The 24,170-nt window shown below is 46.2% G+C and overlaps 2 protein-coding genes across 3 annotated transcripts in view; one reads left to right on the plus strand and one right to left on the minus strand.

Annotated features, from left to right (window-relative positions):
* Nucleotides 1-12,110, minus strand: part of tmem132e (transmembrane protein 132E) — a 150,847-nt gene extending 138,737 nt beyond the window's left edge. The window contains exon 1 of the mRNA XM_019873791.1: nt 11,236-12,110. Within this exon, the coding sequence (XP_019729350.1) occupies nt 11,236-11,302 (67 nt within the window). The 5' untranslated portion in view covers nt 11,303-12,110. The remainder of the gene's footprint in view (nt 1-11,235) is intronic.
* Nucleotides 12,111-16,078: 3,968 nt separating this feature from the next.
* Nucleotides 16,079-24,153, plus strand: dtx2 (deltex 2, E3 ubiquitin ligase). 2 transcript variants are annotated; one of them, XM_019873473.1, is made up of 9 exons: nt 16,079-17,243; nt 18,461-19,121; nt 19,358-19,416; nt 20,000-20,239; nt 21,150-21,217; nt 21,292-21,468; nt 22,286-22,447; nt 22,529-22,618; nt 23,473-24,153. In XM_019873473.1, the coding sequence occupies exons 1-9, from the start codon at nt 16,922-16,924 to the stop codon at nt 23,710-23,712; spliced, it is 2,019 nt and encodes a 672-aa protein (XP_019729032.1). In that variant the 5' UTR covers nt 16,079-16,921; the 3' UTR covers nt 23,713-24,153. The 2 variants fall into 2 exon arrangements, with proteins under 2 accessions (XP_019729032.1, XP_019729041.1); XM_019873482.1 differs by lacking the exon at nt 20,000-20,239 and having other exon boundaries at nt 16,212-17,243.
* The last annotated feature ends 17 nt before the right edge of the window (nt 24,154-24,170 follow it).

Below are 24,170 nucleotides of genomic sequence, written 5' to 3' on the forward strand. Positions count from 1 at the left end.
CCACCCACCCAGCAATGGCTCATTTGACATCCCGCCACCCGCATCATGGCAGCGTTTTGAAGCGGACATCTGGTGTTAATGACAAATCATGGCAATGATGCCCCCCCCCCCATCATCGGTCAGCGATATTAGCCGGCGCGTTGGCAGCCCTTCTGGACCGGGGGGAGCGAGCGGATGGAGCAGATGATTTGACGAGCGCTCTCGCGCTGCGCAGAAAATTTGCACCGTGTTTGCCGCATATTTGATAACATCGTTCGGAAAGGCAGAGTGATTAAATCAGGGAATACTTTGGAGACGCCGTTTTTTTTTTTTTTTTTTTTTTTTTAATCGACTGCTCTACGGAGCGCCCGAGGCCGTCTCGCTACCTCTTCCGTGGGAAAAAGCTTTCATGGCGAGATGACGATTTTATTAAACTGTCTTGACAAGAGCTGCTGCGAATCATAACAGTTATTAATGATCTGGCGAGTTTAAAAGAAAAAAAAATTAATAAATAGAAGGTTAAGACTCCATTTCGTGGCTTGCCCACAACATGGCAAAACCTTTTGGCTCCTGCCAAATGGCGATACCGTTAGCCAGCTCCGTTTTTTTTTTTTTTTTTTTTTTTTTTTTGCAAGCTAGGCCGGGAAACAAGTCGCAAAAACTTTGTCGATGCTTGTCGTACGTGGCAAAAGGACCTGAACGCTAATTAATATGCAAATCAACCTGCCTCTGCGTTTCATCTTGAGCCTTTTGGAAAACGGTTAACCTTTTTCCTTGGAAGTAGAGTCCAATGCAAAGTAAACCGATTTTCGGAATTAGACTAATGAAGTTGAGGATGAAACGCGGGAAACGTTGCACCCTCACTGCCACCACCACAGCACCCCAACGCGTATCCCCAGAGATCGCTATGACTAAATTCATCATGAGAAGCCTTTTCCGCGCTCGGCGCGGCTACAAAGGCACGTGGAGCAATCTCATTCCCGGCCCAAATGAGTCGGGATTTAAGCAATCTGTTTTTCCATTGGCGAGGGAATTTCGCGTCATTTTTGTGCGGTGGGTGGGGGGTGCGAGGAAATAATAAGCTCGCTAAAACTTCTGAGAAAACACTCCATCGCGATGCAGACCGCTGGAATCGGCTCCAAAGCAAAGTACCGTCGCCACCTCGCCTCGCGTTAGCGACGAAAGGCACACGAAGGTAATTTGCAAGAATATTCGCCAACTATTCGATTGAACGATTTCTCATCTAACACGGCCACGGCAACAGGAGCTCAGAACATTCAGAAAGTTTTGATTCCAAAGCAGGTCATAGTGAATCCCCCCCCCCCACCCCACACCCCAATCAAGGAAATGTCAAATGAGAAATAAAAGCCTTCATTTGCACGCCACCACTCAAATGGGATTGGGGAGGATTTTTTACAAAAAGGTGGCACATCGGAATTAAGACAGCACGCATCGATCCAAAAATAATAGTCATAAAAAAAAATTGCCAAGCAGTTTATTTTTCTCTTCTGTGAAATTTCCACTTGCAGTCATCTCGACTGTGTCGACGGTGCGCTAATTCAGCCAATTGGACACGGCAGTTGGTCTCGTTTGGGCAGTTTGTCACTTTTCGCCTCTGAACGGGAGTGACATCATGATTTTATCGGGGCACAACAGCACATACCCCTCCCCCCCCGTAAAACGGCATCTCACAGTTGCATGCGCGACGTTAATAACCTCTTCTGTGTATTAAAACCCAGGCGAGGCTAGCTAAGGTCGCGCTGGAAAATATGTGATGTAGTCCAATGTCGTAAGGAAAATAATAAAACCTCTTCACTGCATTGATTAGAATTCATTCAAGCATGATTTGTGCGTCAATTTGGACTTAGAAAGAACTTGAATTTAATCCATGAAAGTTGAAACCACTGTAACCCGATGCGGAGTAGAAGCATTGAATTCACAGATTCTTGCCCTACCACTAGAGGGAGCCCGTGGAGCACACTTTGAAAATCCCTGCCTGAAATCAACCCTTCCTGAAAACAACGTTATGCAAATTTCAGCGCTGGACTTTTTTTATTTTTTTCCCCCGCCAATTAATCACGCTCAAACATGACGCGGCGCGCCCGGCGCTACTTGAAAGGAGAAATAAGACTTCCCTCCCTCTCCCAAGGCAGAAAAGCAACTGTAATCTATCTGCGCTAGCTTGATAGGGTTTTAATCAATGGCCACGACTCTGTGATTACTTGGCCGGAAGCTGAGATTTGCGCTCTCCAAAACAAATGTTCCCATCTGCGCGGCGGCCTTCGCAAACAAACACTCGGCTGGAGCCGTTTCAGGATTCTCGTCGCCCTTTTTGGAGGTCACGCCGCTGTACAAATATGTAAACTTGTCAATTTGTGGCTTGGATATCTGCTGGCCAAAAGCCCGGGTGAGTAATGAACCTGGAGATGTGCAATTTGGGGCTATTCCCTCCATTTGGAAAGTCGACTGATAACGAATCCGACGTCGGGGAAGAATGACTTGGCGCTGCTGAGTCAGCAGCGCCAAGTCATTTTCCCCACTCGTGGTGCTTCACCGCCACGTCGACGCTCTGACATCTCTCTGCCATCATGCGTTAGCATGAAGCTAGCAGACCTCAAAGCAAAGTTGTCTTTTTAATCACGCGCCGTGTAATTCTCTCTTGCTTTTACGGTGGACAGTAAACTGCCACCGTGAGTTGCAATAAACATCTCAAAGCCTCCTTTTTGATGAATCGCTTACGAGCTGCCAAACTGCTGCTGCTTGGGAAGTAAGTCGAGTTGAGTTCACTAGCGCCATACAGCGCTCGTATCTCACAAGTTTTAGCTAAAAGAAAGCCAAGGCTAAGGTTTAGCATGACCGTTTGGGCTAGAGTTCGGTTTAAGGTTTAAATGTAAGAGTTTAAAAGTGATAGCTCCGAGCAATAGTGTCAAACGCAAGGCCCCGGGGGCCAGATCCGGCCCGCCGCCTCATTTTATGGGGCCCTTGCTAAAATCTGTACCGAAATGTCAAATCGTCATGTATGATAAAGATTTTGCAATCATTTTGTTTTGGGGTTGTTTGTAATTCATTGAACCCAACTGTTTGGGTCAAAAAAAAAAAAAAAAATCACCCAGAGAGTTTGGTCTGTCTCTTTTTGACACAGTTTGGTTGCGATTTTTCAACCCAACTGTGTTTAGCGCGTCTATCATACGCATATTCAAGAATGTTGAGTCAGACACACGTGCATTAAAACTCACGCTCGCGTCTATTGCCTGAAAGACACGGGGACAAAAGAAGCCATGCAGAAAAGCTAGCGGCAAGTTCAATCCCGTTTCAGAGGCTCGTGTTCAAAAAAAAGGATGACAAATGTCAGCTGGAGAGGCTATTACAACAAAGCGGGATTCCTTTTCTCTCAACGCCAATGCGGCCTAATAAAAAGAATCGATTCAAACGGGCTCCAGGGGAAGAGAAAGGACATTTTCATAGACCGCGCAACCACTGGTAAAAACGTAGCCGCCAGCTGAGTTGGGGCCCGAAAATTGTACTCGTACTACAGCAGAACAAGCGGCCCCAATCATTTTTACAAACCTGCCTGGAGTCATTTTATGAAGCACCTGCATTCGCGGGGATTGCGAACAAATGCTTTCAAAAACGGGTTAGCAGATTTTAAGGGGGTGGGGGGTGGGGGCTTCATTAATTACCGTGAATGATTTCAAGATGAATTTCCGTTTGACACAGTTTGGATGGTATCCTGAAATCAATGGACTGTTGACAGAAGCAGGATGTAACAAAACATTTGGCGGCGGGGGCACAGGGAGGGTCAGTTTTGTCATTTTGCATCTTATCTGGCTAAAGACTTTTTTTTTTTTAAGGCTTCTGACTGGCCAAATTTAGGCATAAAGTTTTACCGATTTTTTGTATGTACCCGAAAGAGCGGCCACGGGTGTAGCATCCATCCTGGGTTAAATAAAAGGGCAACTTTTATGAGACAACCATTGTGTGAACACTCCCTAAGAGCTACAATACAAAATAAACATGAAATGCAATAAATAACTCACTCCAACGGTATGTTTTGCACATTTAAATTCCCTTCAACTTAAATGATGACGTTTTGTGACCTTCACAATCTCGTTTGAGTACCATTAACATTTGTAACCTTGCTTTTTGCCTTTGTGTATAGCATGAAATAAAAGAAACCAGGCAGAAAATACAAATTCAAAGCAAACGATACTGATCCTTGTGCGATAGCATTGGTACATTTTTGTCGAGGTGCATTAGCACTCGGTAGTGTAATGGATCAAAAAAAAAAAACTGTTTTGCAAAGCGGCAAATCATAAACCCCGTGAAATAAAGCCAAATTGATTGAACAATCAAACATGAAATACGAATCTCGTTCGCTTCTCAACCAGGTGCTCAGGAATCGTTCGGTTTTACTGTTATCACCTTCGCTTTTGTCCGTTTTTACCCTCGAGCTCGTTTCTTCTCCGCAAATCGGGAGTCGGCGGTAGGTCTGAGAGAGCGACAGTTATTCACGTCAATTGTTAATCATTTACGACAGCGTCCTTTCCTCAACCCTTCAAAATAAAAGCACTAGCTATGCTATTTTAACAGCAATGTCAAACCTACAGGATGAACCAAATCTGCAATCCCAAAGGTTTGAGCAAGGTCATTTATAACGGGATTGTTTTGATCCGGCAGAACATTTGTTTTTCAAAACAACCGTGGACGAGTGAGGACACCGACCTCAGAGACTGCGTCCCATTCCAAGCATAATTCTATGAAAAAATAAAACTAAGAACAACAACGACAACACTACAGGACATTTTCGCATAAAACCTATGCCACGACATGTATTTGGTTCAAAGTTCAGATGTTTGGATTTTTTTTTCTCCTTTGTATCCAACGCATTTATTGAGGCCGATAAATGTTGATTCAAGTTGCAGCTAATGTTGTTTTCTTGATTTGTTAAAATATTTTGCTCCTCAAGTAGACCAAAGCTCGAGTGTGAACAAAAAAAGCTATTCTGAGTTGAATTGCAGCCAATCAGAAGGAACGTGAACAACACTCAATTTCCATGCAGTGTCATTTCCCATCACAGTTTTCTGCGAGGCTTTGAAAAAGTTCCCTATTGTCGACAGCACAAGAAAGACGCTTTGAATTAAACATGACAAGACCAGAAGAAGAAGTGGGGGGGGGGAGGGGGAAGGACGGCTGGGTGCCTGGTTTTGTCATTTTGTACAAAACGCTCACTGGAAGTTGGACGAGTCAGGAGCAGTCAATTTTTTTTTTTTTTGGGGGGGGTGGTGGCCTAATTTGTGAGGCTTTTGTTTCTGCGTATTGAAATCAATATGAGCAAGACTTGAAATGTCATTTCAGGGGATGGGCCCACTCTAGACTGCATAAGTGATCGGCTTCCGTTTTTGCGGCCACTTGGGCAAAATGTAAAAATGACAAATGAGAACGCAACCAGCAAAAAAAAAGGTGCCGTCAATTGCATGTATGGGTCGCTCAAGAAAGCGGCCGTAGAATGGAGTGGGCCGCCACTTAAAATGTCAGCAAGGCGCAAAATTCTGTCATGTTTCAGAAAGGCTGGACAAAAGCTTGCCGACAGCAGGTTAGCAATTAGAGACGCGCCTCAAACTCTCCAGAGAAAAGGCCACTTTCAGTCCTTTTTGACACAATGGTGGAGTTTTGCTAATGGAGCGTGATTGCGGGGGGTCGTGTCATTAGGACAAATTCTATTGTTGGGGTTCTTCAAAATGGCTGATTTCAAATCAAAATGGCCAACTTCCTGTTCAATTTCAGACATGCGTCCTGGACACTTTTTTTTTTCCTGCGCGCCATTCTGAGAGACAGCATTCCTCCCCTTGACCGTTTGCCGCCTCACAAAAGGAGCGAAGGTCAAGCGCAGTGGAGCTTTTGCGCAGCCAATATGGATTCAAGCGCCTTCGCTTGAGAGGCGGAACGTTTCAAAGCGGCCCTATCCGACCTATGAATGTTGTCGCTGATTACTTCCGCGGCGACAATTGTGTCATTTCGTGCCAGGCGGAACCAAAAAAAAAAAAATAAACAACAACAACAAAAGTGGTTAAATTACACCACACCTCCCGGTGTGGCGACAATTTTGCAAATGGATATTTAATGATAGCTTTAGACGTTTGCCCATTTGAGATGCTTTGAAGTTTGGAAAGGCCGACAGTGTTTTCGCATCGTCTGCGTCATTATGCGAAAAAAAAACTTTACATCCGCCCACCAACTTCAGGCTGGCTTTAGGCGTTTGCTGATGTGTTTCGTTTCTCTGGTGGTGGTGGCGGTGGTGGGTAGTAGCCCGCAAGCCAGTGGAGAAAAATACATTTCAAAGCACGCTAAAGCTTCGCTGCTGAAACGTCCCCCAGATAAGTCATCGGGTCGCCTACTTAAAGGGAAAACGCATTCCAATACTGTATTTGTTGGGGGCCAGTGGGTGGTTAAGTCCCTTTTGAGGGGGTGGTCCTGTTACATTAACAAACATTTTTTTACTTGGTTAATTCAAATACATGTATTTATTATTTCGTGATGCAATGATCTCATTAGATGGTTAAATAATTTAGTGTAAATCATGAAAAAAAAAAATGTGCGTAACCCAAACAAATTTATGAGCATATATTGGTTAAAAAAAAAAAAAAAGATAAATAAACAAATAAACAGTGTTTTTTTTTTGTTTTTTTTTTTAAAGGTGTGCGATACATTCTTACATTTATGTATATATTTCAATTCTAAAGACAATTTAAGGTTGTGTTTTCCCCGGTGGTGGCAGCACTTCATCAGCAAACTTTGCCAAACTACTTGCAGCCGACAAATCATCACACTTAAATCCCTTTAAATGGTTATGCCGAGGTTGGCTCGGTTGGCTCATGTATTTTATTCATTCCCCCCCCCCGCGTCTGTCCATTCACTTTTCTGTTTTTTTTGGCCATTAACTTCCTTCCCGCAGAAAGCACCGCCTCGTTAGCATATGAGCCAACCTTGCCAAAAATAAGCCTCTTTTTCTTTTGATCCTGTGCAGAATTTCTGACATCTGCTGTTGTTGCACCTGTCACTTTTGGGTGTTCCCGTTGGCAAAACGTGTTTGGCTTTTTTTCCCCCCCTCAATATATATTTAGCAAGCTATAGCTTCAGGGAAGACTTTTTTTTTTTTCCTTGTGACATTTGCTGCCGGCGTCAGATCATTTTACATCTCGTACCGGGGTTGAGTGTGATGTTTTTTTTTCCAGAATGCTTGCCATTTGTTTGTTTCGTTTCATACCACAGCAGGATGCACAAAAAAAAGGCTCAAGGACTAATGTCTAAAAATGAACAGCAAGTCAGCATTTCGTTTTGAAGCGGCCATCTTGGGCTAATTCCAGGTCTTGTACTTCAACTCCTAGCAGGGAATTTGAAATTCTTTATTCCAAATGAACCTCGATAGGCAGCGGCCATTCCAGACAATTAAATTGCGAGGCCGCCCGTGTGTGTTTTCGACGTCTTCATGCACAAAATGTCAAGTGACGTCGGCTCTTTTCAAATTTGTATTCCGCCCTCTACACTTGAAGGAATTAAAAAAGGGGGGGGGGGGACCTTCAGTTTAACCTTTTCCACACGTGTGCCAGGAGTGATAACTTATTTAACGTGCTGATGTATGGGACTTGTCGTGATACGGGAACGGCGCAATTACACATCCGGCCATTAAATCGGCGTAACAACCCAGGAAAAAAAAAAGGGGGGGGGGGGGGGAGTGGGCGAGGGGGATGACAGAACTGCCCTTGAAGGGCCCACTCGTCTTAAAGAAAGGACAACTGATTGCACAATTGGGGATGTCAAAACAAGACAAAAACAAATTGGGTGAAGAGCAAACTGATCGATCAGAATAAGTTGGTCAGATCCTGCTTTTTATTTTCAGACATTTTGTTGTTGATGTTGTCATTTTTGTTACTCAATTCCCAATGTTGACAAAGCTACAGAAACACGACTGATTCAGAGCACAACAGTCCAGCTCGAAAATGACATTTGACTCCTAATTTTTCTCATTTCAGCGACACACGAGCTCGCCAAGGCGGCTGACAACGGCATCGACGGCCATAGTGCACAGACAGTCGAAGGGTTTTTTTTTTTGTTTTTTTATGAGCTCGTAACTTTTATCAGTGCAAAATCAAAGAGAGGAAGAGACTGAAGAGTCTGAAAGCGACAATGCGTGCTTGATTTCCCGTGCCTAATCGCAGCTCTTGAGAACGGGCTCTTCTCTGAAGATTGAACTTACCGCGCAAGCTCTATTCAAGCTTGCAAATCGACGATATTAACACATCACCTTAGGGCCAAAACACGACACATCCTCGCTCGATGCTTGAAAACGGACACAATCGACTTGTGCCCAGAATAGGGGTGCTGTCCTTTCAAGTCCTCACCCCGAAGCGTGGGCTTGGACGTCTCGCAAAGCGCACTTCACCTAAGTGTTTGACAAAAGCGTCTTTTCAATGCTGATGAAAGACAGCGCTCTTTAGAATTCTACGCAAAAACGAGAGAATTAGCGGTCGTCCCACTGAGGCGTCTCAAGAACAACTCAGCCTCTGAGGCCACTTAACTGATGCACGATAGACGCCGCGAATTAGCCCGTTCAATCGAGCTTGATTTCATGTCTGGCTCAGTCGTGCAGCAAACAAGTGGGCAAAGTCACTCAGAAGCAGACACGATTGGAGGGGTGGGGGCGGGGGGGAGGTAATCAAGCAGAAATATTCGGCATGGGCGAGTACTGGCCTCATTTTAAGGTATCAAGTCCTCGTCTAGCCTGCCAATAGCCAGCCACCGACACTTCTCTCAAAATAAATCTGAGATGGAGTAAGCCCTCCTTGGCAGAAGGTGGCGCTATACTGCAGCAGTTTGACACATCAGCGAATCATCAGAAAGAAACGTTTTTTGTTCATTATGTTGAATGACAGACACGGTGAGGACATTACAGTACCTTCATTGCACCTTTTGATTTTTCACTTCATTTGAGCGGCGGTGTATTTAAAGCCCGCTTTTAGCACAAACATTTATTTACTTTTATTGCTCGTTAAGTTCCTCATTAGTCGGCGACCTTTTATAAAGTCTTGGTTTATTCCCGTGAATTCCGGTTAACTCCCATGGAACACTTCCAAAATTCTCATTATTTTGCCAGGCTATTTGCATCATCCCGCTTTATCGACTGTTCTTACGCCATCTAAATTAGCACCAAACAAAAAAAAAAAAAAAACTGAGCGGCTGATCCCTGGAAGAAACTCGGAGGCAGTTGGACACTAGCCAAAACCCTGACTACGATGGTTCTTGACAGCCGCGGCACTGTTGTCCAGGAAGGTGGCGCTAACAACATTGACAATGTTGGCCTGATCAGCGTGTGTGTGTGTGTGTGTGTGTGTGTGTGTGTGTGTGTGTGTGTGTAGGCAGTAAGACAGAGGCTGTTGAGTTTTTTTTGTTTTTTTTAGTGCACACGTAGGCGTTTCTTTTGTGCAGTAATGAAATTGAGGCAAGAAAATGAGTAAGACAGAGGGGCGATTGTGAAGCCATGCCTGAATGGGAGCACACTGCACAGCCGATACACAAAGCGCAAACTGCATTATGCAGCCGATTATACGCGGAGAGGCGATGAGGCAAGGGAGCCGCGGCGTTTCAGGTGCTAGCTACAACTACCGTCGGTAGAAATCCCGAAGATCATTTCTTTTGGAACCAAGCAGATTTGACGCGTGGTTGCCTCAAGCTAGCTGTCCCGCGAGTTGAGGTTTATTGTAAAACTGATACAAAACAAATATAGACAAGGACTGATATCAGGTATTGGTATCGGGGCGAGATCGACCTGCCGATACCGGTCATTGATATTTAACACTAACAGCACAAATCTGACGAGTTGAGCCGATACTGCGACAGTTTGACACATCGGCAAATCAACATCTGTTTCTAAAAGAAAGTATTGCTTTCAGAAATGTTTGTCATTGAGTTACATTCTTTTTATATGAAAACTACTACAGGTATCGATACTCGATATCAGTCAGTACTCAAAGATGCTGGTATCGGTCCGAAAAAATGTCATATCGAACATCCCAATGAAACTCCACAATGTGGAACCACCCTGTCTGCTAGCTTAATGCTCACGTAAAATATCAAATGCCATACATAGGTTTGGAAAATAGAGATTTACACTGCAGTTGGAGTCAGGAAAACCCCTGCTAATACCATTTGAAATTGTCAGAAATGCGACATTGTTGTAGTCCAATGATTGATCGATTTTCAGTTTCGGGGTTCAAAAACGACTGTTCAAAACCGTTTCCTCAAAAAGGCCTCCAAACATTGCAATTTGGAACAGCCTGTAGTGTAAAAAGACACGTTTCCCCACCTCAGCCGACAGACTAGTTTACACATTCACTGCCATTGACGACTATAGAAGTCTTAAAGCTCCACTGTTTTACCGTGGGCTGCCAGTGAATGAGTTACAGTATTCTTTCTTAGCCATCTGTTCAGTCCACAATTTATCAGTCCAGTCTGGACCCAAATGAAAAAAAAAATCATGTCCCTGTGTCTGATTCCATGTCAACGGGGTTTTCTAGGAGATCATGTCTCTCTGCTGGAGTCAAAGTTTCATCCCTGTGCCAGAGTCCGGGAACACAGTCACTGCAGGAGAAGCGAGTGCCGAGTGAGAAGGTTCACATCCCTTTACCCACATCCATGTCCATACTGGAAGTCTTGCCTATAGCAATATCGATCCCATTTCCACATCTAATACCAAGAATGGTCTCGTACTCCTTCCTACATTTCAACTCATGCCGAAAAGCCACACCATTTGCAGTCTTTGCCCCGGCACTCTGATTTTTTTTTTTTCTTTTTCATCCTTTAAGATCGTCTTCGTGCATCCACTGGTGTATATGGGACAGACGACTAGGATTATCTCTTGTATAAGAGGGACCAAGACAGGGATCTTGTTACAATGATACGTTTGTGACATAACTGGCGTTTTCATTTGTTTGTCCACCGTATTCGCGTTGTGTCATCGAACAGTTCCCTCACCACCACCCCAAAAAAAAAAAAGTGTGGCAGCATTTGCAATGCGTCCATCGCCCAGAGTGACCAATCGGAGCAGCAGCACCAGCTGCCTCTGCAGTTGCACAAATTTGGCACTATCACTCCTCTATGCAACACAATTGTGATTCCCACTGGAAAGAAGTGGAAGGGTGGGGAGGGGTAGCAATAGGGGGGCTATTCGCACCGATGCGGGTGGGGGGGCGGGCTACTCACCACATGAAAGAGCCTCCATCACCACGTAGATGAAGAGCGTCCGTGTGCAATCCCGTGCACCTGACATGGTAGAATCCCCAGCAGGTGGAATGTTTTAATCCCAGAATGAGTGGTTCTCTCTCAGGTGGATCGATGGATGGTTGATTGATTGGTTCCCTGACCGGGGAGCTTCACCAACCGGAGCCCCGTCGATGCGCGTCCTCTCCCGGCCAAAAGAGAGTGTTTGCGCCCCCCTTTTGGAAGTTCCGAAGCGACACCAAAAAAAAAATAAAAAATCATAAATCACACAAAAAATGTCGTCTTCCACGCTGAAAATTGTTTTATGAAATGAAAAGGGTATAATATAATGTAGATATATGGTTTTAAGAAATAGTTTCTTGAGGGGGAAGGAACACCGGGTGAATCTGCACCGCCGTGGCCGACCTGTCACTCACACTTCCCGGGCATCTTCCGAGGAAGGACGCGGAGCTGGAAGTGCATTTTTGGGAGGAAAAAAATGGTCGGTGGTCACGACCGACTCGGAGGTTCGCTGGCCCACTCGGTGTGCGGCTCGTTGTCCAGTGGTGAAAAAAAAGAACCCAGTAAAGTCCGGCGAGTTTTTTTCCTCCGCTTATTCCAGTTTTACTTTGGTATTGTGAAGACGGGCGGCGCGGAGCATCGTCGCGGTCACCGGAGTACTACCAACTCTCCGCGCTTCTTTCATGGAACGAGCGGTCTTTGGACTCATGGTCATGGACACCCGAACTGGTGGTCGTCTGGCCAGGCTGTTTTAATGGAGAGGAGCGAAGGGGGTGACGGGTAGGTTCGCCGGTTCCGCCTCTTGAAGTGCTTTCAAAGTGAACGTGCTCACCTTACTGACTAGAAAGCTGTCTTGAGTCGCCAATGTGGATATGTTATAAGGCAGAGTTCCGGTTAACGCTGTCAAAATAAAACTATTTGTAGGTGTCGGGTGAGGGCGGCATAATTGGGGATTTTTTTTTCCAACTCTTTTGGCTTTGACAAATACTGTGATGCCACAAGATAGCGACAAAGCTGACTATCAATTCATAAATTTTAGTCAAAATGTAGGGACCATTTAAAACTACATCATTTCAAAATATTTTTTCATATTTTTAATTCTTGGAGATATACCGTCATTGCAAAACACAAGTCTTTGGTTGAGAGGGTGACTCTTATTTCAAAAACCGGAAGTGCCCTTTCCGGAATTTGGTTGCCCATATTAGGTACGCTGAGTTTGAGGACGCCTTAGAGAAAAAAAAAAAAGAGGAATCTCGAGAGTGGTGGACGAGCCAGCTAGCCTGGTTGTCCTTAATTGGCTGAAGATGGTGCGATATTATTGATGAACGGAGCATTGATTTCATGGAGCCGTGCCACTAATGCGTTTATTAATGGTTGCATCCCACTCCTGGGCGGCCAATGTTACTTGTTACTTTTTTTCTTTATACTTTTTTTTTTTTTTGACTTTGAGTCAAACGACGGCGATTAAAGAGGTTAACGGTGAGGCTAATGGCTATCCAGTTGTGATTTACAAGTGTAAAAATAAGTTAATGGCATCATAAAATGTGGCTACAACACGCAGGCAACTTTAATGATGGTGGCCCCTGCCTAAGAGACTTGAGAATCTTGTTCTGAATGTTCCTAAATCCATGCATGTTCGTTGGAGTCACAGTGCAACAATTTTACAGCCAAAGAGTTTTACAGCCCCCAAATGTCCATATTCTTGAACATTTATTTTCACTTTGATAATAAGGATACCGTTAACCAAAATCTTCCATTTTTATTGTTGTCTGGGACAACGCCCAACTCAACTGTATTTATAGAACAACCACCGCCGTATACAAAGTGCTGTACATGGAGCAAATATCATATATACAACAAAAACCAACAAAACAATAAATTAATAAAGACAGTCGAAAGCACAAAAACAGTCAAACTAAAAATCAAATCTGAGTCATGCTGAGTCAAAAGCCAAAGAATAGAAATGAGTTTTGAGATTAGTTCTAAAGATGGGCAGCGAGGGGGCCTTGCTGAATGTTCAGTGGAAGGTCATTCCAAAGAGAGGGACCAGCAACAGAAAAGGCTCCATCCCTCCGGAGCCTCCGCTTGGTTTTTGGTACCTCTAATAGTGTCTGGTCGGCAGTCCTGAGGCACCGGACAGGTGCGGAGGAGCTCAGAAAGGTAAGGTGTTGGGTTTTTTTTTCTTCAGATTTTCCATCAACAAAGTATGACCTTACTCCATCTTTTTAAATTCACAGAATCGGGTTTTATGTAAAAAATAAGGTGAAACTAAATAAACAACCGCCTTGAGATCAAAGAAATATTCCCCCCTTGAATGTGAAGCTCAATTGGCCCTCTCCATACCAACGTCATCTTGCTATTTCAGGCGGTTTTCAGTCCCGTTTCAAGTCTTGAATACAAAATGTCACATCAAAGAACTGCCGCGTTCTGCACGACAAGGACAATGCGTCAGGGGTAGTGTCCCCCGTAACTCACTCGGCGGTGTGACAGGGGCTGCAGCATCACCCTGCCGCAGACAAACACACCCCGTTGTTATTAATATTTGGATCAGAAAGAAAACATAGACCAGAAGAAGAAAAAAAAAAGGCTGCAAGAAGGCAGTGAGCAGCTTGGATGACATCGCAGCAATGCCACTGGACATTTTGCCAGCTAGCATAAATCGCACTTGTGGGAAAATAGGCCATGAAAAAATATCTAAAATTCATTTCATTCTCTTTTTTTTTTTAATGATCATTGCGATTACACCGACAAGCTAAGAGTGTAACCTGAAAGCCTTAGTCTTGAAGGCACGAAGGCAAATTTAACTCAATGAAATGAAGCTGAATTCAATTAACGTAACAGCTGCCGCCTCGGCGCGAGGTGTTAAAAAGCATTTGTTTTTTGCATCTGTTGTTTTTTTCTTTTCCCTTCTTCTCCGTCTGATTTCCGACTCACCAGCATGTTGCACTGCCCACAAGACGCGCAATTAACGGCGACGCTCAGTCGTTTAGCTTTTTAATTGTTTGCCGCTTGCACGTGGGGTTCTTGCCAAGCGACGGTGTGCCTCATCAAAAATTGACAACAACAAAACTCAATGCAGAGGACAGCTGTCGCACATCATTTGCTTTTTATTTGAGCGTGAAGGCATCAAGCAGTTGAACACAGCACCGAAGGGGCCGTGCGGAATTACGACTGCTACTATATGCCTTACCTGCAATAGTCGCTTGGTAATCTCCGCGGTCAGAGTTCAAAATTAATCTCCAACACTTTCAATTACGAGTCACGTGTTTAATAGACACTTGGGGAGGGGAAAAAAAATAGTTATCACAATTACTGCTAATAATGAATGCCTTGCCCTTCGTAAATGCCTTCGACTCTCTTCACTTTAAACACACGCACGCAAACACACATTACCTTCAGTTAAATAAGTACCACACCTCACCTTGGTTCGCAATTGCTAATAATGAATGCCTTACCTCTAAAAGTCGCTAAAGAGTCCCAAATTACAGTAATCTTCTTCACTTTCACTTAAGAGGGGTGGTGTCACACTTACTAGGAATGAAAAAAATCCTTTGTGTCTGATTTAAAAAAACAGCTCAGACGTCATGATTTGTTTTGGAAAACACCATAGCAAAATAAATCAGCACCACACCTGAAATACACACCTTCTTGTTTCTCCTCAGGAACAACAACCAAACCAGGCCGTGTTACTCTGTGGCTGTGATTAATTCCTCCTCATAAATGCCTGACACTGCCCTGCTGTTTGGTCATCATAACATATCTTCAAATAATTGCTTCTGCGCGAATAGGCGCCATGCCTCACCATATCCGCATATAAGTGCCACACCTCAAATAGTCACCACTTTTTCTCAGCACCGCACCACCAATACTCTATGCCAGGCCGTCAATGGCATTTTGCATCATGTGTTAGCATTACGCTAAATGGAATTTACATAGGCAAAGCCATGTGGTTGCTTTTCAATACACAACACAACATTTTTTTTTCTTGTTGAGTTTGACAGCAAGTTTCACCCGGGAATGTAAAAAAAAAAAAAACAGCTTGGTCTGTTTTGGGGGCTGGAGAAGATTATGTTGTGAAGTTGAGTTCACTGCCACCATACAACGGCAAAAATAATAATAATAATCAGCCGAAGGATGACATGTATCTGGAAAAAATTCGTAAGGGGAGCCACGCAGATCTCAAGGCACCACTGTATTCAAAATCATGGCCGTACCCAGACGACGAATAACAAACGCTCCAAAAATGCGATGACTTGTGCCGATAAGCACTAATGAAAGGTGTTCGGCGGCCATGCAAACAGTGCACTTACTTATTTTACCTTCTTCTTTGATCCCGTGTCTTTCCGCAGCTGTTCATTTTGCGCCACCTGTCCTCCCGCTCAATGCGTTGCTCCACAAAGAATCTCCCTTGTGGCGCAGGTGTGCCTGTCGGGCGCAACACCTGCAGACGCTCCTCACATTCTTTACCCCTCTTGGCCCCCAAATCATCATTCCTCACGATTACATGGGGCCTCATCCGCAAATAATACACCATTTTTTTTTAATCTGACATTCCTTATTCGCTGAAAACCACTTATTCACACTAAAAGTATGACGTTGGCACCATCTTGGGGCGTCTTGCTGTCTGCCGACGAACTATGATCAAGTGCCGAAGGCGTTTGTTTTGGACTAAAGTAGTGCTTTACTGGTGTCATTGTTCTTCGCTGTTTTTCGGTGCTTTGCAACAAAATGCCAAAAGGGGGCGCTAAAACATTTTATATTAGCTTTGTCCTCCAGCCCAAAAAGTATTTGCAAATGGACAAAATTATGAAAGTCAATGAATCCATGAACCAAAAAAAGCGTGGTTTCACTGTCCCTCCATCCACGCTCCAATTTCATCTTAGCTTTTTCCACCCAAATAATTGACCTTCATATATTTAGCATTTAATGTATTTTTAATATTATCAATTTGTATTGTTATGCATTGTTTTATTTTATTCTTCATATTTTTTTAAGATTACTATTCCACGTTTTTCGATGACAAATGGATGGCCATCAGTTGTGTCATAGCTAAATACGGCCAGCCAGGGGCAGCAGCGAAGCTGACACTGAGCCAAAATGGGTTTGGACAATGGAGATGTTTGTCATCGGAGAAGAAGAAAATGCTGCCTTTGCGTACAATTGGAAATAGTGCTACTTGCTTTTTTTAACGAATAAAATGTGTAATTATTTTTTTTAAATCAAATTTAAATCTGAAATGAATGGTGTTAATTTTTTTTTGAATTTTTAATTTAGAAAACGTATTGATGTAACTCCACAAAACGTTCAACAATATCTCAGTGCTGGATTTTGAAAAGATTTTTCGAGAGTCTTTGAAGGCAGCAGTGAGACGGAACGAAAGCACCCTGGCAACGCTGTCACAAAAAAAAAAAGAAAGAAAGAAAAAACAAGGAAAGGAAGCAACAACGTTTAACGTCTCACCCTTCCTCGGGCGACTCGCAGCTTTGCTCACATATTGTATTTGAATATGAATGTTAAGTGACCAAATGTTGTGTTAGTTGCCACCAAAGGGATTTTAACGCGTTCGTCATGGTGTTCTTCAACGAACCCAGCTAGCTTAGCCTTTCTTCGTCGAGGCTCCACAGTTGACGTTAGCGTCGAGCTAAAGCTCAAGCGCAGCCGATCGACGATGGCGATTGTGTCCGGCTCCTGCGCGCGGGTCACCGGCTCCCGCAGCGGGCCCTCGGCGGCGGTGGCCGCGGTCCCGGTCCCGTCCCCGTCCTCCGGCCAGTCGCAGCCCATGATAGCCGTGTGGGAATGGCAGGACGATCTGGGCCACTGGCGGCCATACAGCGGCCAGGTGAGCGCCTACATCGAGCGCTGCCTGTCGCCGCGAGGCCACCGGGGCGGCGCACCCGCCGCCGCCACCATCTGCCTGGGACAGTCGGACCCCGGCCTGTCGCCGTATCTCATCGACGTGGCCAGCTTGAAGCAGTTCAGACAGGACACGGGTCAGTTATTGGAACATCTTCCCAGTGTGTGTTGGAGCTACAAGTTAAAGGGCCTGCTAAGTTAGCGTCGCGCGTTAGCCTTGATGACGGACGCGCTTGTTGTTGTTGTCATCGGAATGTCGACACAGCCCGATTAACCGGAAAAACCAGTCAAAAAAAGTGAGATTTGTGGATTTGGTCGACAAGGGGCGCGTGGTTGAGGGTCGACACGTACATGTCTACGTTTGGCCCGTTTTCGTGAAAATGCGAGAACTTAACGTCCAAAATGAAGGGGGGGGGGGGAACTACGGTGGCTGACTAGTTGTCAGAACAAAACACTTGAATGACGTGCAAGTTATTTGTTGAGTCGTCCTTTCACACACGAGCCATCTTCAAAGCCCAAAGGGTCCTTTTTAGGGCCTCTTCTTCCCCACCCCCAGTCATCAGATTGGTCAATTCCAAGGCGAACGGGCTGAATTTTATGAAAAAAAAAGTAAATATATTCTTTACAACTTCTTGTCGAGTTCAACTGAAAATGATGAAAAAGAACTGAAGTGGTGCAACTTCAAAAAAAGAAGCTTAAACATTCAGCAAACGTTAAGGTGTCCAAATGGTTAATATGTTCCATCAGCTCGTAACTGATTTTAGTTTATTAAATCACTATTGCCCCTTGAAGTGAACTGAAATGCCATTACACATTCCACTTCACCCCAAAAAAAAACCCACCACAATTTTAGTGTTAAGAGTAAAGACAAAAAAAAATAAAAACACCACAATTTTAGTGTTAAGAGTAAAAACAACAACAAAAAAATAGCACCATATTGTGTCAAAAACTCAAAAGGGAGGATGGGAGGACAGCATCTAGCACTATATTTTTTTCAAAAACTCAAAAGGGAGGATGGGAGGACAGCATCTGTTCTTCACGGGCCCCTTGGACTATTCACCTTTTTGACCCAAACGTCGCTTATTTGGGTTTTTATGATATTGTTTATTTGTCTTTTAATAGTAGCAGCAGTTGCAGGCACGAAATCAAGCCCCATGTTTTATGTGGCTCTGATTAATTGGGCCGCAGCGTCTTTTGGAGGGACTCCAGCCACAGGGAGTACCTTGCAACTAATAAAGAGTCAAGTGGAATAAAAGCCACCGAGTGACAACTGGAAAAAGGGTCTATTTACGGCGCGGCGGCAAGGCTAAGCGCCGAGCAAGGTCGACGACAAATTTCGTGTGATGTTTTCCAGGGAAGACTCGATCCGTGCGGCGCTCCCTTTTCGCGCAGTCGTCGGGCCTGGGCAGCGGCGTGTACTGGGAGTGGGCCAACGACGAGGGCGGCTGGACGCCGTACGAGACGCGCACGTCCATCCTCCTGGAGCACAGCTACCAGGCCCGACAGGGCACGGCCGACCTGGGCCCGCACGGCTACAACTACATCGTGGACCTCACCTCCCTGGCCCAAGTCAACAAGTCGTCGGGCTTCAGGCGGCAGGTGCGGCGGCAGTGCAACCTGCCCTACCCGCTGGCCTCCTTCGGACCCCCGGCCATCCCCTCGGGGCCCTCGGCGCTACCTACCGGCGTCCCCCCTTCCTCCTCCTCCTCCTCGTCGTCTTCCTCATCCGGGGGCGCGGCCTGCTCCTGCCAGCAGTGTCTTAGCCACGGGGCCACGGGTCCCATGCCCAGCCGGTCCCGTCACTCCTTCTCGTCGGGCAGCCTGAACCGGCCCAGCCTGCAGGGGACGGGCAGGGCGGCGGCGGCGGCGCATCCCACCTCCGTCTACTCGCCGTACCCCCGCCGGCCTCTCTCAGTCGGGGGGATGTCCTGGGGCACCCCCTGGCCTCCGCCGCATTCTGCTAGCCAGCTAGCCGCGCCGCTTCTGAGCAGCTCCTCGGGTGCCAACGGCCTCAGGTTGGTGGGACCGGTGCAGTTTTCTGGTCTTCTTTAACGGAGACAGATTTTTTTTTTTTTTTTTTGCTTGAGTTGGTTAAAAAGAGAAAATGACCTTGAAAAATGCCAAGCGATCGCTTACCTGTGACGTCACACGGCCGAGGCCAAATGTGATCGGGTGGAGCGAGCAGGAAGGGCACGTTTTTGTCGACTGACCGTGTGTCTTTTATCCCCCCCCCTTTCTTTCCCTCTGCCAGCGTTCCTTCCATCCCTGTTCAGATCAACGGATCCACCAGTGTCAGCTCCGCCCTGGCAGGTAAAAAAAAAAAAAAAGCCCTCAAAATGCTTCCTGTCTACACGGACCATCTCCGCCCCCCCTCTGCACTCTGCTTTTTTTTTTTTTTTCTTTTTCTTGAATTCCCGGGTGATTTAGAATCTGGTTTTATGCGCCTCTGCTCTCCCTCTGCTTCGGTCTTGTCAAGACCCTCTAACACGCAGCTTGAGAAAGAGTCGATCAGGAGCCATGACGGGTGTTCTGCCGAGAAAGAAGAAAAGTTCAATATTTTTTATGTTCGAAACACTTTTTCACATGAATCAGAATAAATGAGCAGGCACTGGACACATTTTGAAATTGGCTTTGCGTCATAGAAAACCATTTTCGCATGATGTCAAAATGTGCGTGCCTATTTTGACAAGAAAATCATCATAGTTTTGGGATTTGGAGAAAGTTGGGGGGGATTGTTTTGTTTTTTTTTTTTCTTGGGGGGGTCGGAGCACCTTTCGCAGCTCCATCTCATCCGTTTTTATTTTTGAATGTGTTCCTTTCTGCTCCTGCGCCTCACCCGCTTTGCCCCACCCTGGTCCCGCCCCACCTCGACCCCCCCCTTGCCCCGCTCCAGGCATGGCCTCCATTTTGATGTCAGCGGTCGGACTGGGCGTGCACTTCACCACCGCCGCCGCCCCCCTCCCGCAGCCGCCGCCTCCTCCTCCTCCGCCGCCGCATCAGCATCTGCCGCCCCAGCAATTTGCGCTCCCGCCGCCGCTTGCGCCTCCCGTCCAGTTCCCCCCCTCCGGCCGGCCCAGCAAGCCCCCCGGCAGCGGCGGCTCAATTAAGAGAGCCAAGAGGCAGCACAGGAGAGGTAGCTACCACGCCGCCCGCCCACCCGCCCTCCTCGCCTTGGAGGACTTTCTCCTCGGCTCCATCGGTCCTCGTGTTTCCATCTCCCGTCCCCACATTTTGTCTTGTGCTTCCGGTCACCCGTCATCCATCCGTCCCTTTTCCAGAGCGGTGCCGCCCACACAAGCCAGCGATACTAAAAAGGCACAACAATTGTCGTATTCGCCGAGTCGTCCTCGGCGAGAGGAGGTCAATAACATTTAACAAAAGTGCGAGAGGTTTTGGTCCTCTTTCTTGGTGAATACTGGGGGGGGGACAAAGTGGTGTCAACCATCCCTCCTGTTCTGTATAAATGGCACCAGCGTTTTGTCCGGCTTCTGCGACAGCGTCGGAGGCGAGACGCCACCCCGGCCGTGTCCGAGGGAATTGCGCAGCGCGGCGTGACGCCGTCCGTGCTTCTGCCGTCCGCTGGAAGCGATTAACGCTGGCCCACAACAGTTTTCAATGCTGGGTAACGGAATTGCACAGGGTCTGGATGCTGGGGATCACAACTGTTCACAACACAAATCTTTCCATGAGAAGAAAAAAAAAAAAAGGCCCTCGAGTCTTTGCAGTGATCATTTTTTCCCCACATGGACTCACGTTGGCAGCACTCCCCATGCAGACGACTTCCAAAGGGCGCTGAAAAGAACGGCCCAAGTTTGGGAGCAATTTACGCCCACGTCACTCACCAGGCGGTGACCGTCACATACTATCCTGGCACTCTTGATCCCGCATCAGCAGCAGCACCCGCCTCCTCCTCCTCATTTCCCACCTTTGAACGTGTCGTTGGCGCTCCCGGCCGACTCGCTTTTGCTCGCCGGGTAAAAACGTCCGGTAAAAGGCGTTGCAAAGTTCCAGGGCAGGATTTCAAAGGCCATGTTTTGTTTCAGCTTCCAGTCAGAGAGCCGAGGAGGTGATCCGGCGTTACATGGAGGTGGTGCCCGGCGTCCCGGACGAGGTAGCTCCCGGCTAGCGTGTTGCCCAATTTTTTTTTTTTTTCCTCTGACACCTTCCGTTCCTTCCGCCTGGCAGGACTGCATCATCTGCATGGATCAACTGTCCAATCCCTCCGGCTACGAGACGCAGCCCCCGGCGACGGCGGGGGAAGGGGGGCAGGGCATCTTGCCGGACGCCGTGGGGAAGTTTGTCAAGTGCGGGCACACCCTGCATATGCTCTGCATGCTGGCCATGTACAACAACGGCACCAAGGTACGAACTGCCGAGGGGCCACACACCACAGTAGATTCTTAATTTTTTTTTTAAAGAGAATTTAAAAATACAAGAATGGGGTTTTATTTTTTTTAATGTATACAATAAAAAAATTAATATTGAAAATAACGTAAACAAATTTTCCAATCAATTCTCAGGCATCCAAATTATTTTTTGGTCGAACGTGTCATTTTTGGATTTTAAGTTCATAAATCATGAGCCGAATAGCATCAGTGCCAAAGTCGTTTTGAGCTTCCTGTTTGCAGATGATTCAAATGTGCTTTTTCCAAAAATATGAGCGTGGCAATTATGCGGTTAGGCTAAAATCCAAATGAATCGGAACATAACGGTGATGTCAATAATTGATTTTGTTTCAAATTAGTTTTAGACAAATGAAAGAACACATTTTGTTCTCAAATGTTGTGCCGAAGACTCATTCATACTTTAAAAGCAAACCATCAGAACATTCATAACATTTTTATTATTTTTCAATAATAGAAAAATGTGAGTGTACTCCAAGCAAAGTTTGTTTATTGATTTAAATCTGAATTAGAGATGCAATGCAGGGGGAAAAAAAGCTGGTTTGAATTTTTTTGACAATAGAAAAATGAGTACCGTTCCCTTCGATAAAAACTTTTTGGATTCATTCAGGATATATTATTCAAGAAAGGATAAACACCGTGTGTTGAATCCTACCTGTCCTCCGGGAACTCTGAAGTGGTTTACGCCAAAAGTGCCGCCGATCGTCAAGTCGCTCTTCTCTGATCGGGGTTGCACGGATCAGTTCAAAAGCCGCCGCGGCTTTTCTTGTCCTCAGGACGGCAGCCTTCAGTGCCCCTCGTGTAAGACCATCTACGGCGAAAAGACGGGCACGCAGCCAAAAGGCAAGATGGAGATTTACAGCATCCCGCAAGCGCTGCCCGGACACCCGGACTGCGGCGCCATCCAGATCATCTACAGCATCCTGCCGGGAATACAGGTGGGCCCCGCCCTCGGCCGGACGACGCGCGTCCTCGCCACCGGCGCTCATCGCGCCTTCCTTTTTGTCCCGGCGCCGCAGGGTCCGGAGCATCCCAACCCGGGACAGCCCTTCACCTGCCGAGGATTCCCTCGCTTCTGCTTCTTGCCCGACAGCGACAAAGGCAGGAAGGTAGTCAGACAACGAAATCCTGTTTCAGCGCCGGCGATGCGTTTCCACACTCGGCCTGTGAGAGGTGGAAAACCTGACATGTCAGCTAGCATATAAAGCTAACATGGGATGCGAAATTAGCCTTCAAAACCGGTGACGCTTTCATCTACCCGGCGCGGCAAAGTATTCCACAAGTTTCCATGGGAAATTGTGGTTGAAATCTACAGGGTTGTGCTGAAAAATATTTTTCCCAACTAGCAGAGTACCTGTGTTGCAGCTTCTTTTTTACAATTAACAAGTCCAACAATCTGCACATTCAACACGGAACAACAATGAACGCCAACATGAAATTAAAAGGGTTGTTTGACTTAACTTGGGGATGACTTGAGTTTCCAGGTTCATTCCAAGGGTCCATTTGGCTGCGTTTGGGTGTGGCGTTGTGTCCGTTTCTTGCTCACACAAGTACCGTATGTCAAATTAAAAGACTTGAATACTTGAAACGATTCCCCCAAAAAACAACTGCGATCATAAATCAAAGAAAGTAGCCCACAGCCACGGCTGACAAGTTTTCCATCCAAACTTTTTCCGTCTAACGAATGCACCTGCTCCAATCAACCCCGATTGTTCACAGCCGTCCTGCACACAAAATATTGACCACCAGGTGGCACAATTCCTCATTTTAAAATCGGGTTTCGGCTCAAGCAAAATAATGGCTGCAACAGCTGACTCAATTTTGCAAGCTGGTCAAAGGTGGCCCGAGGGTTTGTTTCCATTGGGTTTTACCTGCGGAGGGGAAAAAAACATCTCAATGAATTGACCCGTACCGCGCCCATCACCTCATGGTCCGTCTTTTTTTTTTTTTTGTGCATCCAAAGGTTCTGGAGCTGCTAAAGGTGGCGTGGATGCGCCGCCTCATCTTCACGGTGGGCACATCCAGCACCACCGGCGAGCCCGACACGGTGGTGTGGAACGGCATTCACCACAAGACGGAGATGATGTCCAACCTGTCGGGACACGGCTTCCCGGACCCCAACTACCTGGACAACGTCCTGTCGGAGCTGGCCTCGCAGGGCGTGACCGAGGACTGCCTCAAAGCCCCCGGCTGCAGCAGCTAAGTCACTCCCTGCCCTCTCCAAAAAAAGAAAAAAAATCACATCCTCCAACTGGAAGGGAACATCACCATACAAGCACTGGAACAGGGGAGAACATCCCAGAAACTTTTCCACCTTCGGAAGTCATATCAGATCCTTAACAGGCCAGAAGCGCAACCCGCTGTGTGAAAGTGAACACAAGTGCTTTTGCGGTGATATCCTGCTTTCTGCGACGGTTCTGATGCAGTTACATTCCCACAAACCTAATTATGGAAAATATTGTTGTTGTTGCTGCGCTATATTCTTAATTTCTATCATGATCCACATTGTCCCCACCGCCACTTTTCCCGCTCGGTTGCCTTGGATGACACCGGCACTTCAAAACTCATAAAGCACTTTAGTTGTGACGCGCAGAAAACTGTGATTTAAAAAGTCAGAAAAAAAAAAAATCAAGGGTGGAAGTTATGCAATTGAAAACGTAG

Source organism: Hippocampus comes, unplaced genomic scaffold (assembly GCF_001891065.2).
Source record: "Hippocampus comes isolate QL1 unplaced genomic scaffold, H_comes_QL1_v1.1 scaffold33, whole genome shotgun sequence".
NCBI classification, from domain to species: domain Eukaryota; kingdom Metazoa; phylum Chordata; class Actinopteri; order Syngnathiformes; family Syngnathidae; genus Hippocampus; species Hippocampus comes.